This window comes from Oncorhynchus mykiss, chromosome 15, assembly GCF_057628025.1.
Source record: "Oncorhynchus mykiss isolate SJ-2025 chromosome 15, ASM5762802v1, whole genome shotgun sequence".
Taxonomy (NCBI): domain Eukaryota; kingdom Metazoa; phylum Chordata; class Actinopteri; order Salmoniformes; family Salmonidae; genus Oncorhynchus; species Oncorhynchus mykiss.
Window position 1 is genome coordinate 11,790,001 of NC_143036.1, and position 12,500 is coordinate 11,802,500.

Genomic DNA, 12,500 nt, shown 5'->3' on the forward strand with positions numbered 1-12,500 from the left:
CCTCTCCATATCGCTCATGTTTCATTTGTCTATGTCTCTCCTCTTGCCTCTCCATATCTCATGTTTCATTTGTCTATGTCTCTCCTCTTGCCTCTCCATATCATGTTTCAATTGTCTATGTCTCTCCTCTTGACTCTCCATATCGCTCATGTTTCATTTGTCTATGTCTCTCCTCTTGCCTCTCCATATCTCATGTTTCAATTGTCTATGTCTCTCCTCTTGCCTCTCCATATCGCTCATGTTTCATTTGTCTATGTCTCTCCTCTTGCCTCTCCATATCTCATGTTTCATTTGTCTATGTCTCTCCTCTTGCCTCCCATATCTCATGTTTCATTTGTCTATGTCTCTCCTCTTGCCTCTCCATATCGCTCATGTTTCATTTGTCTATGTCTCTCCTCTTGCCTCCCATATCTCATGTTTCATTTGTCTATGTCTCTCCTCTTGCCTCTCCATATCGCTCATGTTTCATTTGTCTATGTCTCTCCTCTTGCCTCTCCAAATCTCATGTTTCATTTGTCTATGTCTCTCCTCTTGCCTCTCCATATCTCATGTTTCAATTGTCTATGTCTCTCCTCTTGCCTCTCCATATCTCATGTTTCAATTGTCTATGTCTCTCCTCTTGCCTCTCCATATCGCTCATGTTTCATTTGTCTATGTCTCTCCTCTTGCCTCTCCATATCTCATGTTTCATTGGATCAGCCTTGTGTTTCTGAACAGCATTTTCCTTTTGTTTATTACAGAAACACGACAAGAATAACAACAAAACAGAAACACGACAAGAATAACAACAAAACAACAACATCTTGCCCCCCCCCCCCCCCCCCCCGCACACACACACATCCCTGATGCAATACACACACTGTATCAACACTCATCAACACTCCCCTCTTGTTATGTCGGCTCTCCAAGCATCTGTTGCCTCTTCATGTGTAAGTGTGTGTGTGTGTGTGTGTGTGTGTGTGTGTGCGTGTCTGCGTGTTTGTGTGATGTACAGATATGTAACCAAGTCTCAGACACGGCTGTGAAGAGGGACCAAAGACACTCGCCACTCAACAAGGCTGTCGGTTCTTGAATGCAGCTCCAACAAATAAATATATATATATTTATATAAACAAAACGATATTGATTTTTTTTCTGGCAGTCTGTTTGTGCATGTAAGCACAGACACACACACATGCACGCACCCAAGTTACAAAGTTGGATTGAAATCTATTCAAATTGTCCTTTTTTTTGTCAACAATCTACACACAATACTCTGTAATGGCAAAGTGGAAGAGATATTCTAAGATAGAATTTGCTTAATGAAAAATAAACCACTAGTATGTTTTGATTAGATTAGTATACAAGCCCCTTAGTTAATACGTGTTAGAATCACCTTTACAGCTAGAGTTAAGCCTATAGAGCTTTTCTCATTATTCTTTAAAATAATGAGAAATATATTATATTTTCTCATTATTCTTTTAAAAAATCCTTCCAGCTCTGTCAAATTGGTTGTTGATCATTGCTAGACAGCCATTATCATGTCTTGACATAGATTTTCAAACCAATTAAAGTCACAACTGTAACTCGGCCACTCAGGAACATTCACTGTCTTCTTGCGAAGCAACTCCAGTGTAGATTTAGCCTTGTGTTTTAAGTTATTGTCACATACACATGGTTAGCAGATGTTAATGTGAGTGTAGCGAAATGCTTGTGCTTCTAGTTCCAACAGTGCAGTAATATCTAACAAATAATCTAACAATTCCCATCAACTACCTAACACACACAAATCTAAAGGGGTGAATGAGAATATGTACATATAAATATATGGATGAGCGATGGCCGAGCGGCATAGCCAAGGTGCAGTAGATAGTATAAAATACAGTATATACATGTGATATGAGTAATGTAAGATATGTAAACATTATTAAAGTAGCATTATTTAAAGTGGTATTGTTTGAAGTGACTAGTGATCCATTCATTGAAGTGGCCAGTGATGGGGTCTCAATGTAGGCAGCAGCCTCTCTGAGTTAGTGATGGCTATTAAGCAGTCTGATGGCCTTGAGATAGAAGCTGTTTCTCAATCTCTCGATCCCAGCTTTGATGCACCTGTACTGACCTTGCCATTTGGATGATAGCGGGGTGAACAGGCAGTGGCTCGGGTGGTTGTTGTCCTTGATTATCCTTTTGGCCTTCCTGTGACATCAGGTGCTGTAAGTGTCATGGAGGGCAGGTAGTTTGCCCCCGGTGATGCGTTGTGCAGACTGCACCACCCTCTGGAGAGCCTTGTGGTTGAGGATGGTGCAGTTGCCATACTAGGCTGTGATACAGCCTGACAGGATGCTCTCGATTGTGCATCTGTAAATGTTTGGTTTTGGGTGACAAGCCAAATATCTTCAGACTCCTGAGGTTAAAGAGGCACTGTTGCGCCCTCTTCACCACACTGTGTCTGTGGACCATTTCAGTTTGTCTGTGATGTGTATGCCCAGGAACTTAAAACTTTCCACTTCCACCTTCTCCTCTGCTGGCCCTTCGATGTGGATGGGGGGTGCTCCCTCTGCTGTTTCCTGATGTCAACGATCATCTCCTTTGTTTTGTTGACGTTGAGTGAGAGGTTGTTTTTTCCTGACACCACACTCTGATTGCCCTCACCTCCTCCCTATAGGCTGTCTCGTCGTTGTTGGTGATCACTACTGTTGTGTCGTCTGCAAACTTGATGATTGAGTTGGAGGTGTGCATGGCCATGCAGTCGTGGGTGAACAGGGAGTACAGGAGAGGGCTGAGCACACACCCTTGTGGGGCCCCAGTGTTGAGGGTCAGTGACATGGAGATGTTGTTTCCTACCTTTACCACCAGGGGGTGGCCCGTCAGAAAGTCCAGGACCCAGTTGCACAGGGAGGGGTTGAGACCAATGTCGATTGCATCATCTGTGGACCAGTTGGGGCGCGGTATGCAAACTGTAGTGCGTCTAGGGTTGCCGGTAAGGTGGCGGTGATATGATCCTTGACTAGCCTCTCATAGCACTTCATGATGACAGAAGTGAGTTCTATGGGGCGGTAATCATTTAGTTAAGATATCTGTGCCTTCTTGGGTACAGGAACAATCCATCTTGAAGCATATGAGGACAGCAGACTGGGATAGGGAGCGATTGAATATGTCCATAAACACACCAGCCATCTGGTCTGTGCATGCTCTGAGGACGTGGCTAGGGATGCCGTCTGGGCCAGCAGCCCTGCAAGGGTTAACATGTTTAAATGTTTTACTCATGTCTGCCACTGAGAAGGAAAGGGGGGGAACAGTCTTTGTTAGCGAGCCACGACGGTGGCACTGTATTATTCTCAAAGCGGGCAAAGAAGGCGTTTAGTTTGTCTGAAAGCATGATATCGGTATCCGTGACATTGCTGTTTTTGTTTTTGTAGTCCGTGATTTCCTGTAGACCCTGCCACATACATCTTGTGTCTGAGCCTTTGAATTGCGACACCACCTTGTCCCTGTGCCGGCATTTTGCTTGTTTGATTGCCTTGCGGAGGGAATAACTACACTGTTTATATTGAGCCATATCACCAGACCTCTTTCCATGGTTATATGCGGTGGATTGCGCTTTCAGTTTTTCGCGAATGCCGCCATCCATCCACGGTTTCTAGTTAGGGTAGGTTTTAATAGTCACAGTGGGTACGACATCGCCGATGCACTTATTTATAAACATACTCACCGAGTCAGCGCATAGATCAATGTCGTTCTCTGAGGCTGACTGTCAGACCAGCGTTGAATGGTTCACGTCACTGGTACATCCTGTTTGAGTTTCCGTCTATAAGCCGGGATGAGCACGTTGGGGTCGTGGTCGGATTTGCCGAATGGAGGATGGGGGAGGACTTTGTGTGCATGGCGGAAGTTAGAGTAGCAGTGGTCGAGAGTATTAGCCCTACTTGTTGTGTAATCAATATGCTGCTAAAATCTAGGTAACATTGATCTCAAATGTATTTTAAAATCCCCTGCTACAATAAATGCAGCCTCCGGGTATATAGTTTCCAGTTTACATAGAGTCGAGTGAAGTACCTTGAGGGCCATCTTGGTGTTCGCTTGAGCGCGCGGGTGGGGGGTATAACTATAACTGACGAGAATTCTCTTTGTAGGTAGAATGGCCGGCATTTGATTTTAAGGAATTCTAGATCGGGTGAGCAGAAGGACTTGAGTTCCTGTGTGTTGTTATGATCGCTCCATGAGTTGTTAATCATAAAGCATACACCCCCGCCCTTCCTCTTCCTAGAGAGGTGTTTATCTCTGTCATCGTGAAGCATGGAGAAGCACGGTGGCTGGACTGATTCTGACAACGTATCCCGAGAAAGCCATGCTTCTGTGAAACAGAGAATGTTACAATCTCTGATGTCTCTTTGGAAGGCAACCACTGCTCGAATTTCATCTACCTTGTTGTCAAAAGACTGGACCTTGGCGAGTAGTATACTCGGGAGCTGTGAGCAATGTGCCCTTTTACAAAGCTTGACCAGAAGACCGCTCCGTCTGCCCCTTCTGCGTCGCCATTGTTTTCAGTCAGCTGCTGGGATTAGATCCATTGTCCTGTGTGGTGGTCTGAAGAGAAGAGAGGATCTGCTTTGGGAAAGTTGTATTCCTAGTTGTAATGTTGGAAAGTATGTATGTAATAAGACTGAAAATTTCCTGGGGTAACAATGTAAGAAATAATACATCAAAAAACAAAACACTCCATAGTTTCCTAAGAACGTGAAGCGAGGCGACCATCTCTGTTAGCGCCATGCTGTGTTCATTCCCATTATTGTCACTGCTGAAAGGGGAATTTATCTCCCAATTTCTGTTGGAAAGCAGACTGAAACAGGTTTTCCTTTAAAATTTTGCTTAGCTCTATTCCGTTTCTTTTTATCCTAAATAACTCCTGAGTGTTTGCCAATGACAAGCATACCCATAACATGATGCAGCCACCACCATCCTTGAAAATGTGAAGAGTGGTACTCAGTGACGTATTGTTGGATTTGCCCCAGACAAAATGCATTATATTGAGGACAAAACAGTCATTTCTTTACCAAATGTTTTTCACTATTACTTTAGTGCCTTATTGCTAACAGCATGAATGTTTTCTGTACAGGCTTCCTTCTTTTCACTCGGTCATATAGATAGGTATTGTGGAGTAACTACAATGTTGTTGATTCATTCTCAGTTTTCTACTATCACAGCCTTTAAACTCTGTAACTGTTTTAATATCACCATTGGCCTCATGGTGAAATCGCTGAGTGGTTTCCTTCCTCTCTGGCAACTGAGTTAGGAAAGATGCCTGTATCTTTATAGTGACTGGGTGTATTGATACACCGTCCGAAGCGTAATGGATAACTTCACCATGCTCAAAGGGATATTCAGTGTCTGCTTTTTATTTCAGCTATCTACCAATAGGTACCCTTCTTAGCGAGGCATTGGAAAACCTCCCTGGTCTTTGTGATTGAATCTGTGCTTGAATTGTACTTCTCGACTGAGGGACCTTACACATAATTGTTTGTGTAAAAAAATTATATTTACCACTATTGTGGCACACAGAGTGAGTCCATGCATCTTATTATGTGATTTTGTTAAGCACATTTTTACTCCTGAACTCATTTAGGTTTACCATAACAAAGGGGTTGAATACTTAATAATGTCGCTCAAGACATTTCAGCTTTTAGTTAAGTCATTTGTAAAAACAAATCTAAAAACTAAATTCCACTTTGACATGATGGGATTTTGTGTGTAGGCCAGTGACGAAACATCACTGGTGGTGGAGCAGAAGTGTTTTAGAGTATCAGGGTGTGTGGGCTGTTTAGTATTCAGTTCAGGGTTCATCCGGTTTAATTGAACAGATTACTGACATTTATTTGGAGAGATAAACTTCTGCAGTGTCATCAAACAGCTTTCCTAACCTTTCCCTGTTCGCCCTCTCTCTCTCTCTCTCTCTCTCTCTCTCTCTCTCTCTCTCTCTCTCTCTCTCTCTCTCTCTCTCTCTCTCTATATATATATATATATATATATATATATATATATATATATATATCTACCTCTATATCTCTCTCTATATATATATCTATATCTAACTCCATATATCTCTCTCTCTCTCCCTGTCCGCCCTCTCTATATATATATAGATATATCTATATCTAACTCTATCTCTCTCTCTCGCTCTACCTCTACCTCTCTACCTCTTTATCTCTCTCTCTACCTCTTTCTGTCTCTCTCTCTCTCTCTCTTTCTCTCTCTCCCTCTCTCTCTCTCTCTACCTCTTTCTCTCTCTCTCTCTCTCTCTCTCTCTCTATATATATATATATATATATATATATATATATATATATATATATATATCTAACTCTATCTCTCTCTCTCTCTCTACCTCTCTACCTCTTTATCTCTCTCTACCTCTTTCTCCATGTCTCTCTCTCTCTCTCTCTCTACCCCTCTCCCCCTCTCTCTCTCTCTCTCTCCCCTTCTCTTCCATTTTGCAATCCCTCTACTTCACCCTATCTCTCGTACTCCCCTCTTAATCACACCCTTTCTCCCTTTTCCCCTTTCTACCTTATCTCTCTCGCTCGCTCACTCTCTCCCTCACCCTCTCTCCCTCTGTGTGGTGATGCTATCTAAGGTTTGTGTGTAGAAGGTTGAGGTCAAACACAGAGCTAAGTCTTACAGGATAAAGTAAATTGTGATCTGGGCCAGCAGCTCTTTATAGCAGGAAATAGGAATACTATTTATAAATGAATGTCTTGCAGGGCCTCTAGGATCTGACACACACCCTCGCACACGCACATACACACACACACACACTCACACACACATTTGCATCACACACATACACACAGCAACCAAATATTCACCAGTTGGTTGTTAATGACCTCCTGTGGACCTCTGCAGAGTTCTATGATCATTAGAACTCCCTGATGATTGTTTGGAACCCTCCTTTCTCTCTACTCATTGGTCGCCTGAGGGTACTAGAAGGTCCCTGTAGTGAAACAGTGGCTATGTCTGGAACACCAGCAGGTGAAGGTTATGATTAGCTAGGTTTCCAATTGGTGAAAGTTTTTCATCTGAACATTTTAAAATCAGCATAAAAACAATATGTGTATTTTCCACCAGAAATGTGTTTCCATCAAAAAGGCTATATGTGACGACATAGTGAACATAAAAATATTTGTTGTTGGTAAATTCTCTTGTACCGATAAATAAGACACATTTCCATCACATTTTCAACTCTACTGATGGTTTTGTCAGAAAAAAACATTGTGTTATATAGTGAATGTGAATGTGCCCACTCTGGTATTGGTATGTGCATTCTAGCCAACAGCTGGCAGACAGAGTGCAGGTATAGCCTATATAATGAGGTGATTATGGACAAGTGAGATTATTTTTACTTGTCAAAAGGAAGCCAAGCATCGATCATCATGTCACCAGAATAAAAAACTGATATTTATTGGAAAGAAGAATCAAGCTCATCCCTGTGCACTTTCACCACCCAGCAATAAACTGCACGGTTTCTCAAGTCATGGTGGGAGGACCACACAACATCTCATCGGGTGACTCCAAGTTCACTTCCATTAAATAGTTGTTATATCAATATTTGCTCATAAAAGCGTTTCCACCGCCATTTCTTTCATCATTAATTTTACAGACACAAAAAGATCCCAACATATTTTGTTTTGTAAAGTTTACCGACAAATTTGCTGTTTCCATCAGACCAGCCGTGACATTTTGTATCCGGCATGTGCTTTACTCGCGTAAAAATGTTGGTGGAAACCTGGTTATTGTAACACCTGGAAGGCCAGGCTACTGGACCAACAGCTGAAACTTGAAACTGTTTTGTCTCATGTCCCAGGAAATCACTTAGTGTACATGACTACATTGTACTGTACATTTAGAGATGTCATTTACAGTACAGACTGATTTAATAGGTATGCTGCTATTTTCTACCCCAAACGATTTTTCCTCAAAGTCACCCAGCTTTGTGCCTCAACATTGTATTAGCCTAGAGGTAAAGAGCTTTGAGCCAGTAACTGAAAGGTCGCTGATTCAAGTTCCCGAGTCAAGCAGGTGAAAAAATCTGATGTGCCCTTGTGCAAGGCACTTAACATTAATTGTTCCTGTAAGTTGCTCTGGATAAGAGCATCCACTAAAATAGTTTTTTTTTAAATGGCCACTGAGCTAAAGCCAACGCGTTTTCTTGGTAGAGCCAACACGTCTTTAAAATCTCAGGCAACGTTACTCACCCTTTTCTCAGCAATTTCTTTCTCTCCATCTCTCTGTCAGATTCGTCGTCAAGGTGGGATCCAGCTGCTGGTAGACTTGTTGGACCACCGTATGAGCGAGGTTCACCGCAGTGCCTGTGGAGCCCTGAGGAACCTGGTCTACGGCAAGGCCAACGACGACAACAAGATCACCCTGAAGAACTGTGGGGGCATACCTGCCCTGGTCCGCCTGCTACGCAAGACTGGAGACGTGGAGATAAGAGAACTGGTCACAGGTACATTAAAAAAAATGTATAGATATATTTCACCTATATTTAACCAGGTAGGCTAGTTGAGAACATGTCCTGAATTTCAACTTTGACCTGGCCAAGATAAAGCAAAGCAAAGCAGTGCAACAAAAACAACAACACAGAGTTACACGTAAACAAACGTACAGTAAATAACACAGTAGAAAAATCTATGTACAGCGTGTGCAAATGTAGAAGAGTAGGGAGGTAGACAATAAATAGGCCCTAGAGGTGAAATAATTACAATTTAGCATTAACACTGGAGTGATGAATATGCAGATGATGATGTGCAAGTAGAGATACTGGGGTGCAAAAGAGCAAGAAGGTAAATTACAAAATGGGGATGAGATAGTTATATGTGCTATTTACAGATTGTCTGTGTACAGGTACAGTGATCGGTAAGCTGCTCTGACAGCTGATGCTTAAAGTTAGAGAGTTAGATATAAGACTTCAGCTTCAGTGATTTTTGCAGTTCGTTCCAGTCATTGGCAGCAGAGAACTGGAAGGAAAGGCGGACAAAGTAAGTGTTGACTTTGGGGATGACCAGTGAAATATACCTGCTGGAGCGCGTGCTACTGATGGGTGTTGCTATGGTGACCAGTGAGCTGAGATAAAGCGGGGCTTTATCTAGTAAAGACTTATAGATGACCTGGAGCCAGTGGGTTTGGCGACGAATATGTAGTGAGGGCCAGCCAACGAGAGCATACAGGTAACAGTGGTGGGTAGTATATGGGGCTTTGGTGACACTGTGATAGACTGCATCCAGTTTCCTGAGTAGAGTATTGGAGGCTATTTTGTGAATGACATCGCCGAAGCCAAGGGTCGGTAGGATAGTCAGTTTTACGAGGGTATGATTGGCAGATGGACTAAAGGAGGCTTTGTTGCAAAATAGGAAGCTGATTCTAGATTTAATTTTGGATTGGAGATGCTTAATGTGAGTCTGGCTGGAGAGTCTAACCAGACACCTAGGTATTTGTAGTTGTCCACATATACAAGTCAGAACCGTCCAGATAATTGATGCTAGTCAGGTGGGCGGGTGCGGGAAGCAATTGGTTGAAGAGCATGCATTTAGTTTTACTAGCATTTAAAAGCAGTTGCAGGCCATGGAAGGAGTGTAGTGTGGCATTGAAGCTTGTTTGAAGGTTTGTTAACCTCTTACTGCATAAACCCCTCTAGCGGGCCCAAATTTGACAACACCTGGTGAAATCGGAGCGCGCCAAATTCAAAATACAAAATCGTAAACATTCATGAAAATACAAGTGTCCTACATCATTTAAAAGCTTAACTTCTTGTTAATCCAGCCTCTTTGTCAGATTTCAAAAAGGCTTTACCATGCAAACTATGTGATTATCTGAGGACAGCGCCCCGCATACAAAAGCATTAATCATTTTCCAAACAAGCAGAGGGGTTTAGAAAGTCACAAATAGCGATAAAATAAATCACTTACCTTTGAAGATCTTCCTCTGTTTGCAATCCAAAGGGTCCCAGCTACATAAAAAAATGGTCCTTTTGTTTGATAACGTCCTTCTTTATATTCCAAAAAATCTGTTTAGTTGGCGCGCTTGATTCAGTAATCCACCGGTTTCCCTCGTTCAAAATGCATACAAATGAATCTCTAAAGTTACCAATAAACTTTGTCCAAACAAGTCAAACAACATTTCTAATCCTCAGGTACCCTAATATGTAAATAAACCATACAATTTAAGATGGAGAATAGTATGTTCATTACCAGAGATAAATAACGAAGTGCGCGCTCTCATCCACGCGCGCCACAACACTACAGTCAAAATGGGAGCCACTTAGAAAAACTACAAATTCTAGCAGATTTTTCAGAAAACAAGCCTGAAACTCTTTCTAAAGACTGTTGACATCTACTGGAAGCTCTAGGAACTGCAATCTGGGAGGTATTCCTTTGATATTCCCAATTATATGCATATCCTAGCTTCTGGGCCTGAGTAACAGGCAGGTTACTTTGGGCACGTCAGTCATCTGAAATACCGAATACTGCCACCGGCCCACAAGAAGTTTAACAAAGTGTCCAAAGAAGGGCCAGATGTATACAGAATGGTGCTGTCTGCGTAGAGGTGGATAAGAGAATCACCAGCAGCAAGAGCGACATCATTGATATATACTTAGAAAGGGGTTGCAACAATTTCGGCAGATAATTTTAGAAAGAGAAGTCAACAAATGAGAGTGCCTGGGGAATGGGAATTGCTGCTGGGGGCTGCAGGGCCTGGGTTAACCTCTACATCACCAGAGGAACAGAGGAGGAGTAGGATAAGGGTACACACGCACGGACGCTCGCACTCACGCACACATAACACACTGACACTTCTACATTCCAGAAGACTGTGATGACTTTCCAATAGTTTCATGTTTCCTGAGTCCAGGCATATTCAGTAGCCAGATAACATAGCTATACAATAGAAAACCATTTGAAAAGATAACAGGTTTAGTGAGTTCAAGTCACTCCTTTTCAGCATTCCATCTTAATTCTCAGACCCTCATTGTCCACGTTTTCAGATGCCAGGAACAAACCACCTCGTCGTCAAATATGAAAAACAACTTGTTTCTTCAGATTATGTTGTCAGTGTTTCGCTACTGTCAGGCTTTTTCAAAGCTGTTCTATCTGCCAGATATAAGCTTGTTTGGCCGTGGTGTCTCTGTGAGAGTCTCTGTGAGAGGGCAGTGTTTCGCCACTGTCAGGCTTTTTCAAAGCTGTTCTATCTGCCAGATATAAGCTTGTTTGGCCGTGGTGTCTCTGTGAGAGTCTCTGTGAGAGGGCAGTGTTTCGCCACTGTCAGGCTTTTTCAAAGCTGTTCTATCTGACAGATATAAGCTTGTTTGGCCGTGGTGTCTCTGTGAGAGTCTCTGTGAGAGTGCAGTGTTTCGCTACTGTCAGGCTTTTTCAAAGCTGTTCTATCTGCCAGATATAAGCTTGTTTGGCCGTGGTGTCTCTGTGAGAGTCTCTGTGAGAGTGCAGTGTTTCGCTACTGTCAGGCTTTTTCAAAGCTGTTCTATCTGCCAGATATAAGCTTGTTTGGCCGTGGTGTCTCTGTGAGAGTCTCTGTGAGAGTGCAGTGTTTCGCTACTGTCAGGCTTTTTCAAAGCTGTTCTATCTGCCAGATATAAGCTTGTTTGGCCGTGGTGTCTCTGTGAGAGTCTCTGTGAGAGTGCAGTGTTTAGCTACAGTCATGTTTCTTAGGTGAGAACTGTGACCAAATCCTTGTGTGTAATTTTTCTGTGGAGCATGAGGTCTTTCGCAAGCGTGTCTAAGCCAGGCTAGCCAAGGAGATATCCCCGAAAGACTACTTTTGAGTTTACATCAAGACTGGAGGACCTTTGCCAAGGCTTTGAATGTGTGTGTGTACACTTGTGTGTGTTTGTGTGTGTTTGTGTGTGTAAGCGTGCATGTGGGTTTGTGTGTACTTGCCTATGTGTGTGTGTGTGTGTGTGTGTGTGTGTGTGTGTGTGTGTGTGTGTGTGTGTGTGTGTGTGTGTGTGTGTGTGTGTGTGTAGGAGTGTTTGTGTTTGTGTGTACTTGCGTGTTTGTGTGTGTAAGCATGCATGCGTTTTTATCTCTAATGGGAGGGCACCAGACATATGGATCCTAACCCATCCGTGACTAGTGATTGGCCGTGTGAATGGGCGTTGAGAAGCCTATCAGCTGCTCCAATGGAGCGGGTCCCCCTGCCTAAGATGAAGCTGGAATAGGCTCTATTGCGAAGGCCTTCAAACCACTGAGGGATGAAGTTAGGCCACTGGTAGTATCCTTAAAGACTTAAAGGCTTTAGCTCAGTGAACTAACATGGTCTTGAGTTTTACTGATGACCTGGGTTGGATAACCAGTCAACTACAGTTTAAACAGTTAAGTGTAATTCAGTTGTCATTTACTCTTGTCAGTGAAGAGAACTGGTTCAGAGATACAGGGCCTTCTGTTTTTGCTTCGTCATTATGGGGTATCGTGTGTAGATTAATGAGGTAAAAAAAGCTATTTAATCCATAT

General features: G+C 42.7%; 1 protein-coding gene across 1 annotated transcript in view; it reads left to right on the top strand.

Moving 5' to 3' along the window:
* The window catches only part of LOC110490910 (catenin delta-2-like), a 616,290-nt gene that overhangs the window by 426,519 nt on the left and 177,271 nt on the right, over positions 1 to 12,500 (top strand). Inside the window, exon 14 of the mRNA XM_090199252.1 lies at positions 8,269 to 8,482. Within this exon, the coding sequence (XP_090055378.1) occupies positions 8,269 to 8,482 (214 nt within the window). The remainder of the gene's footprint in view (positions 1 to 8,268; positions 8,483 to 12,500) is intronic.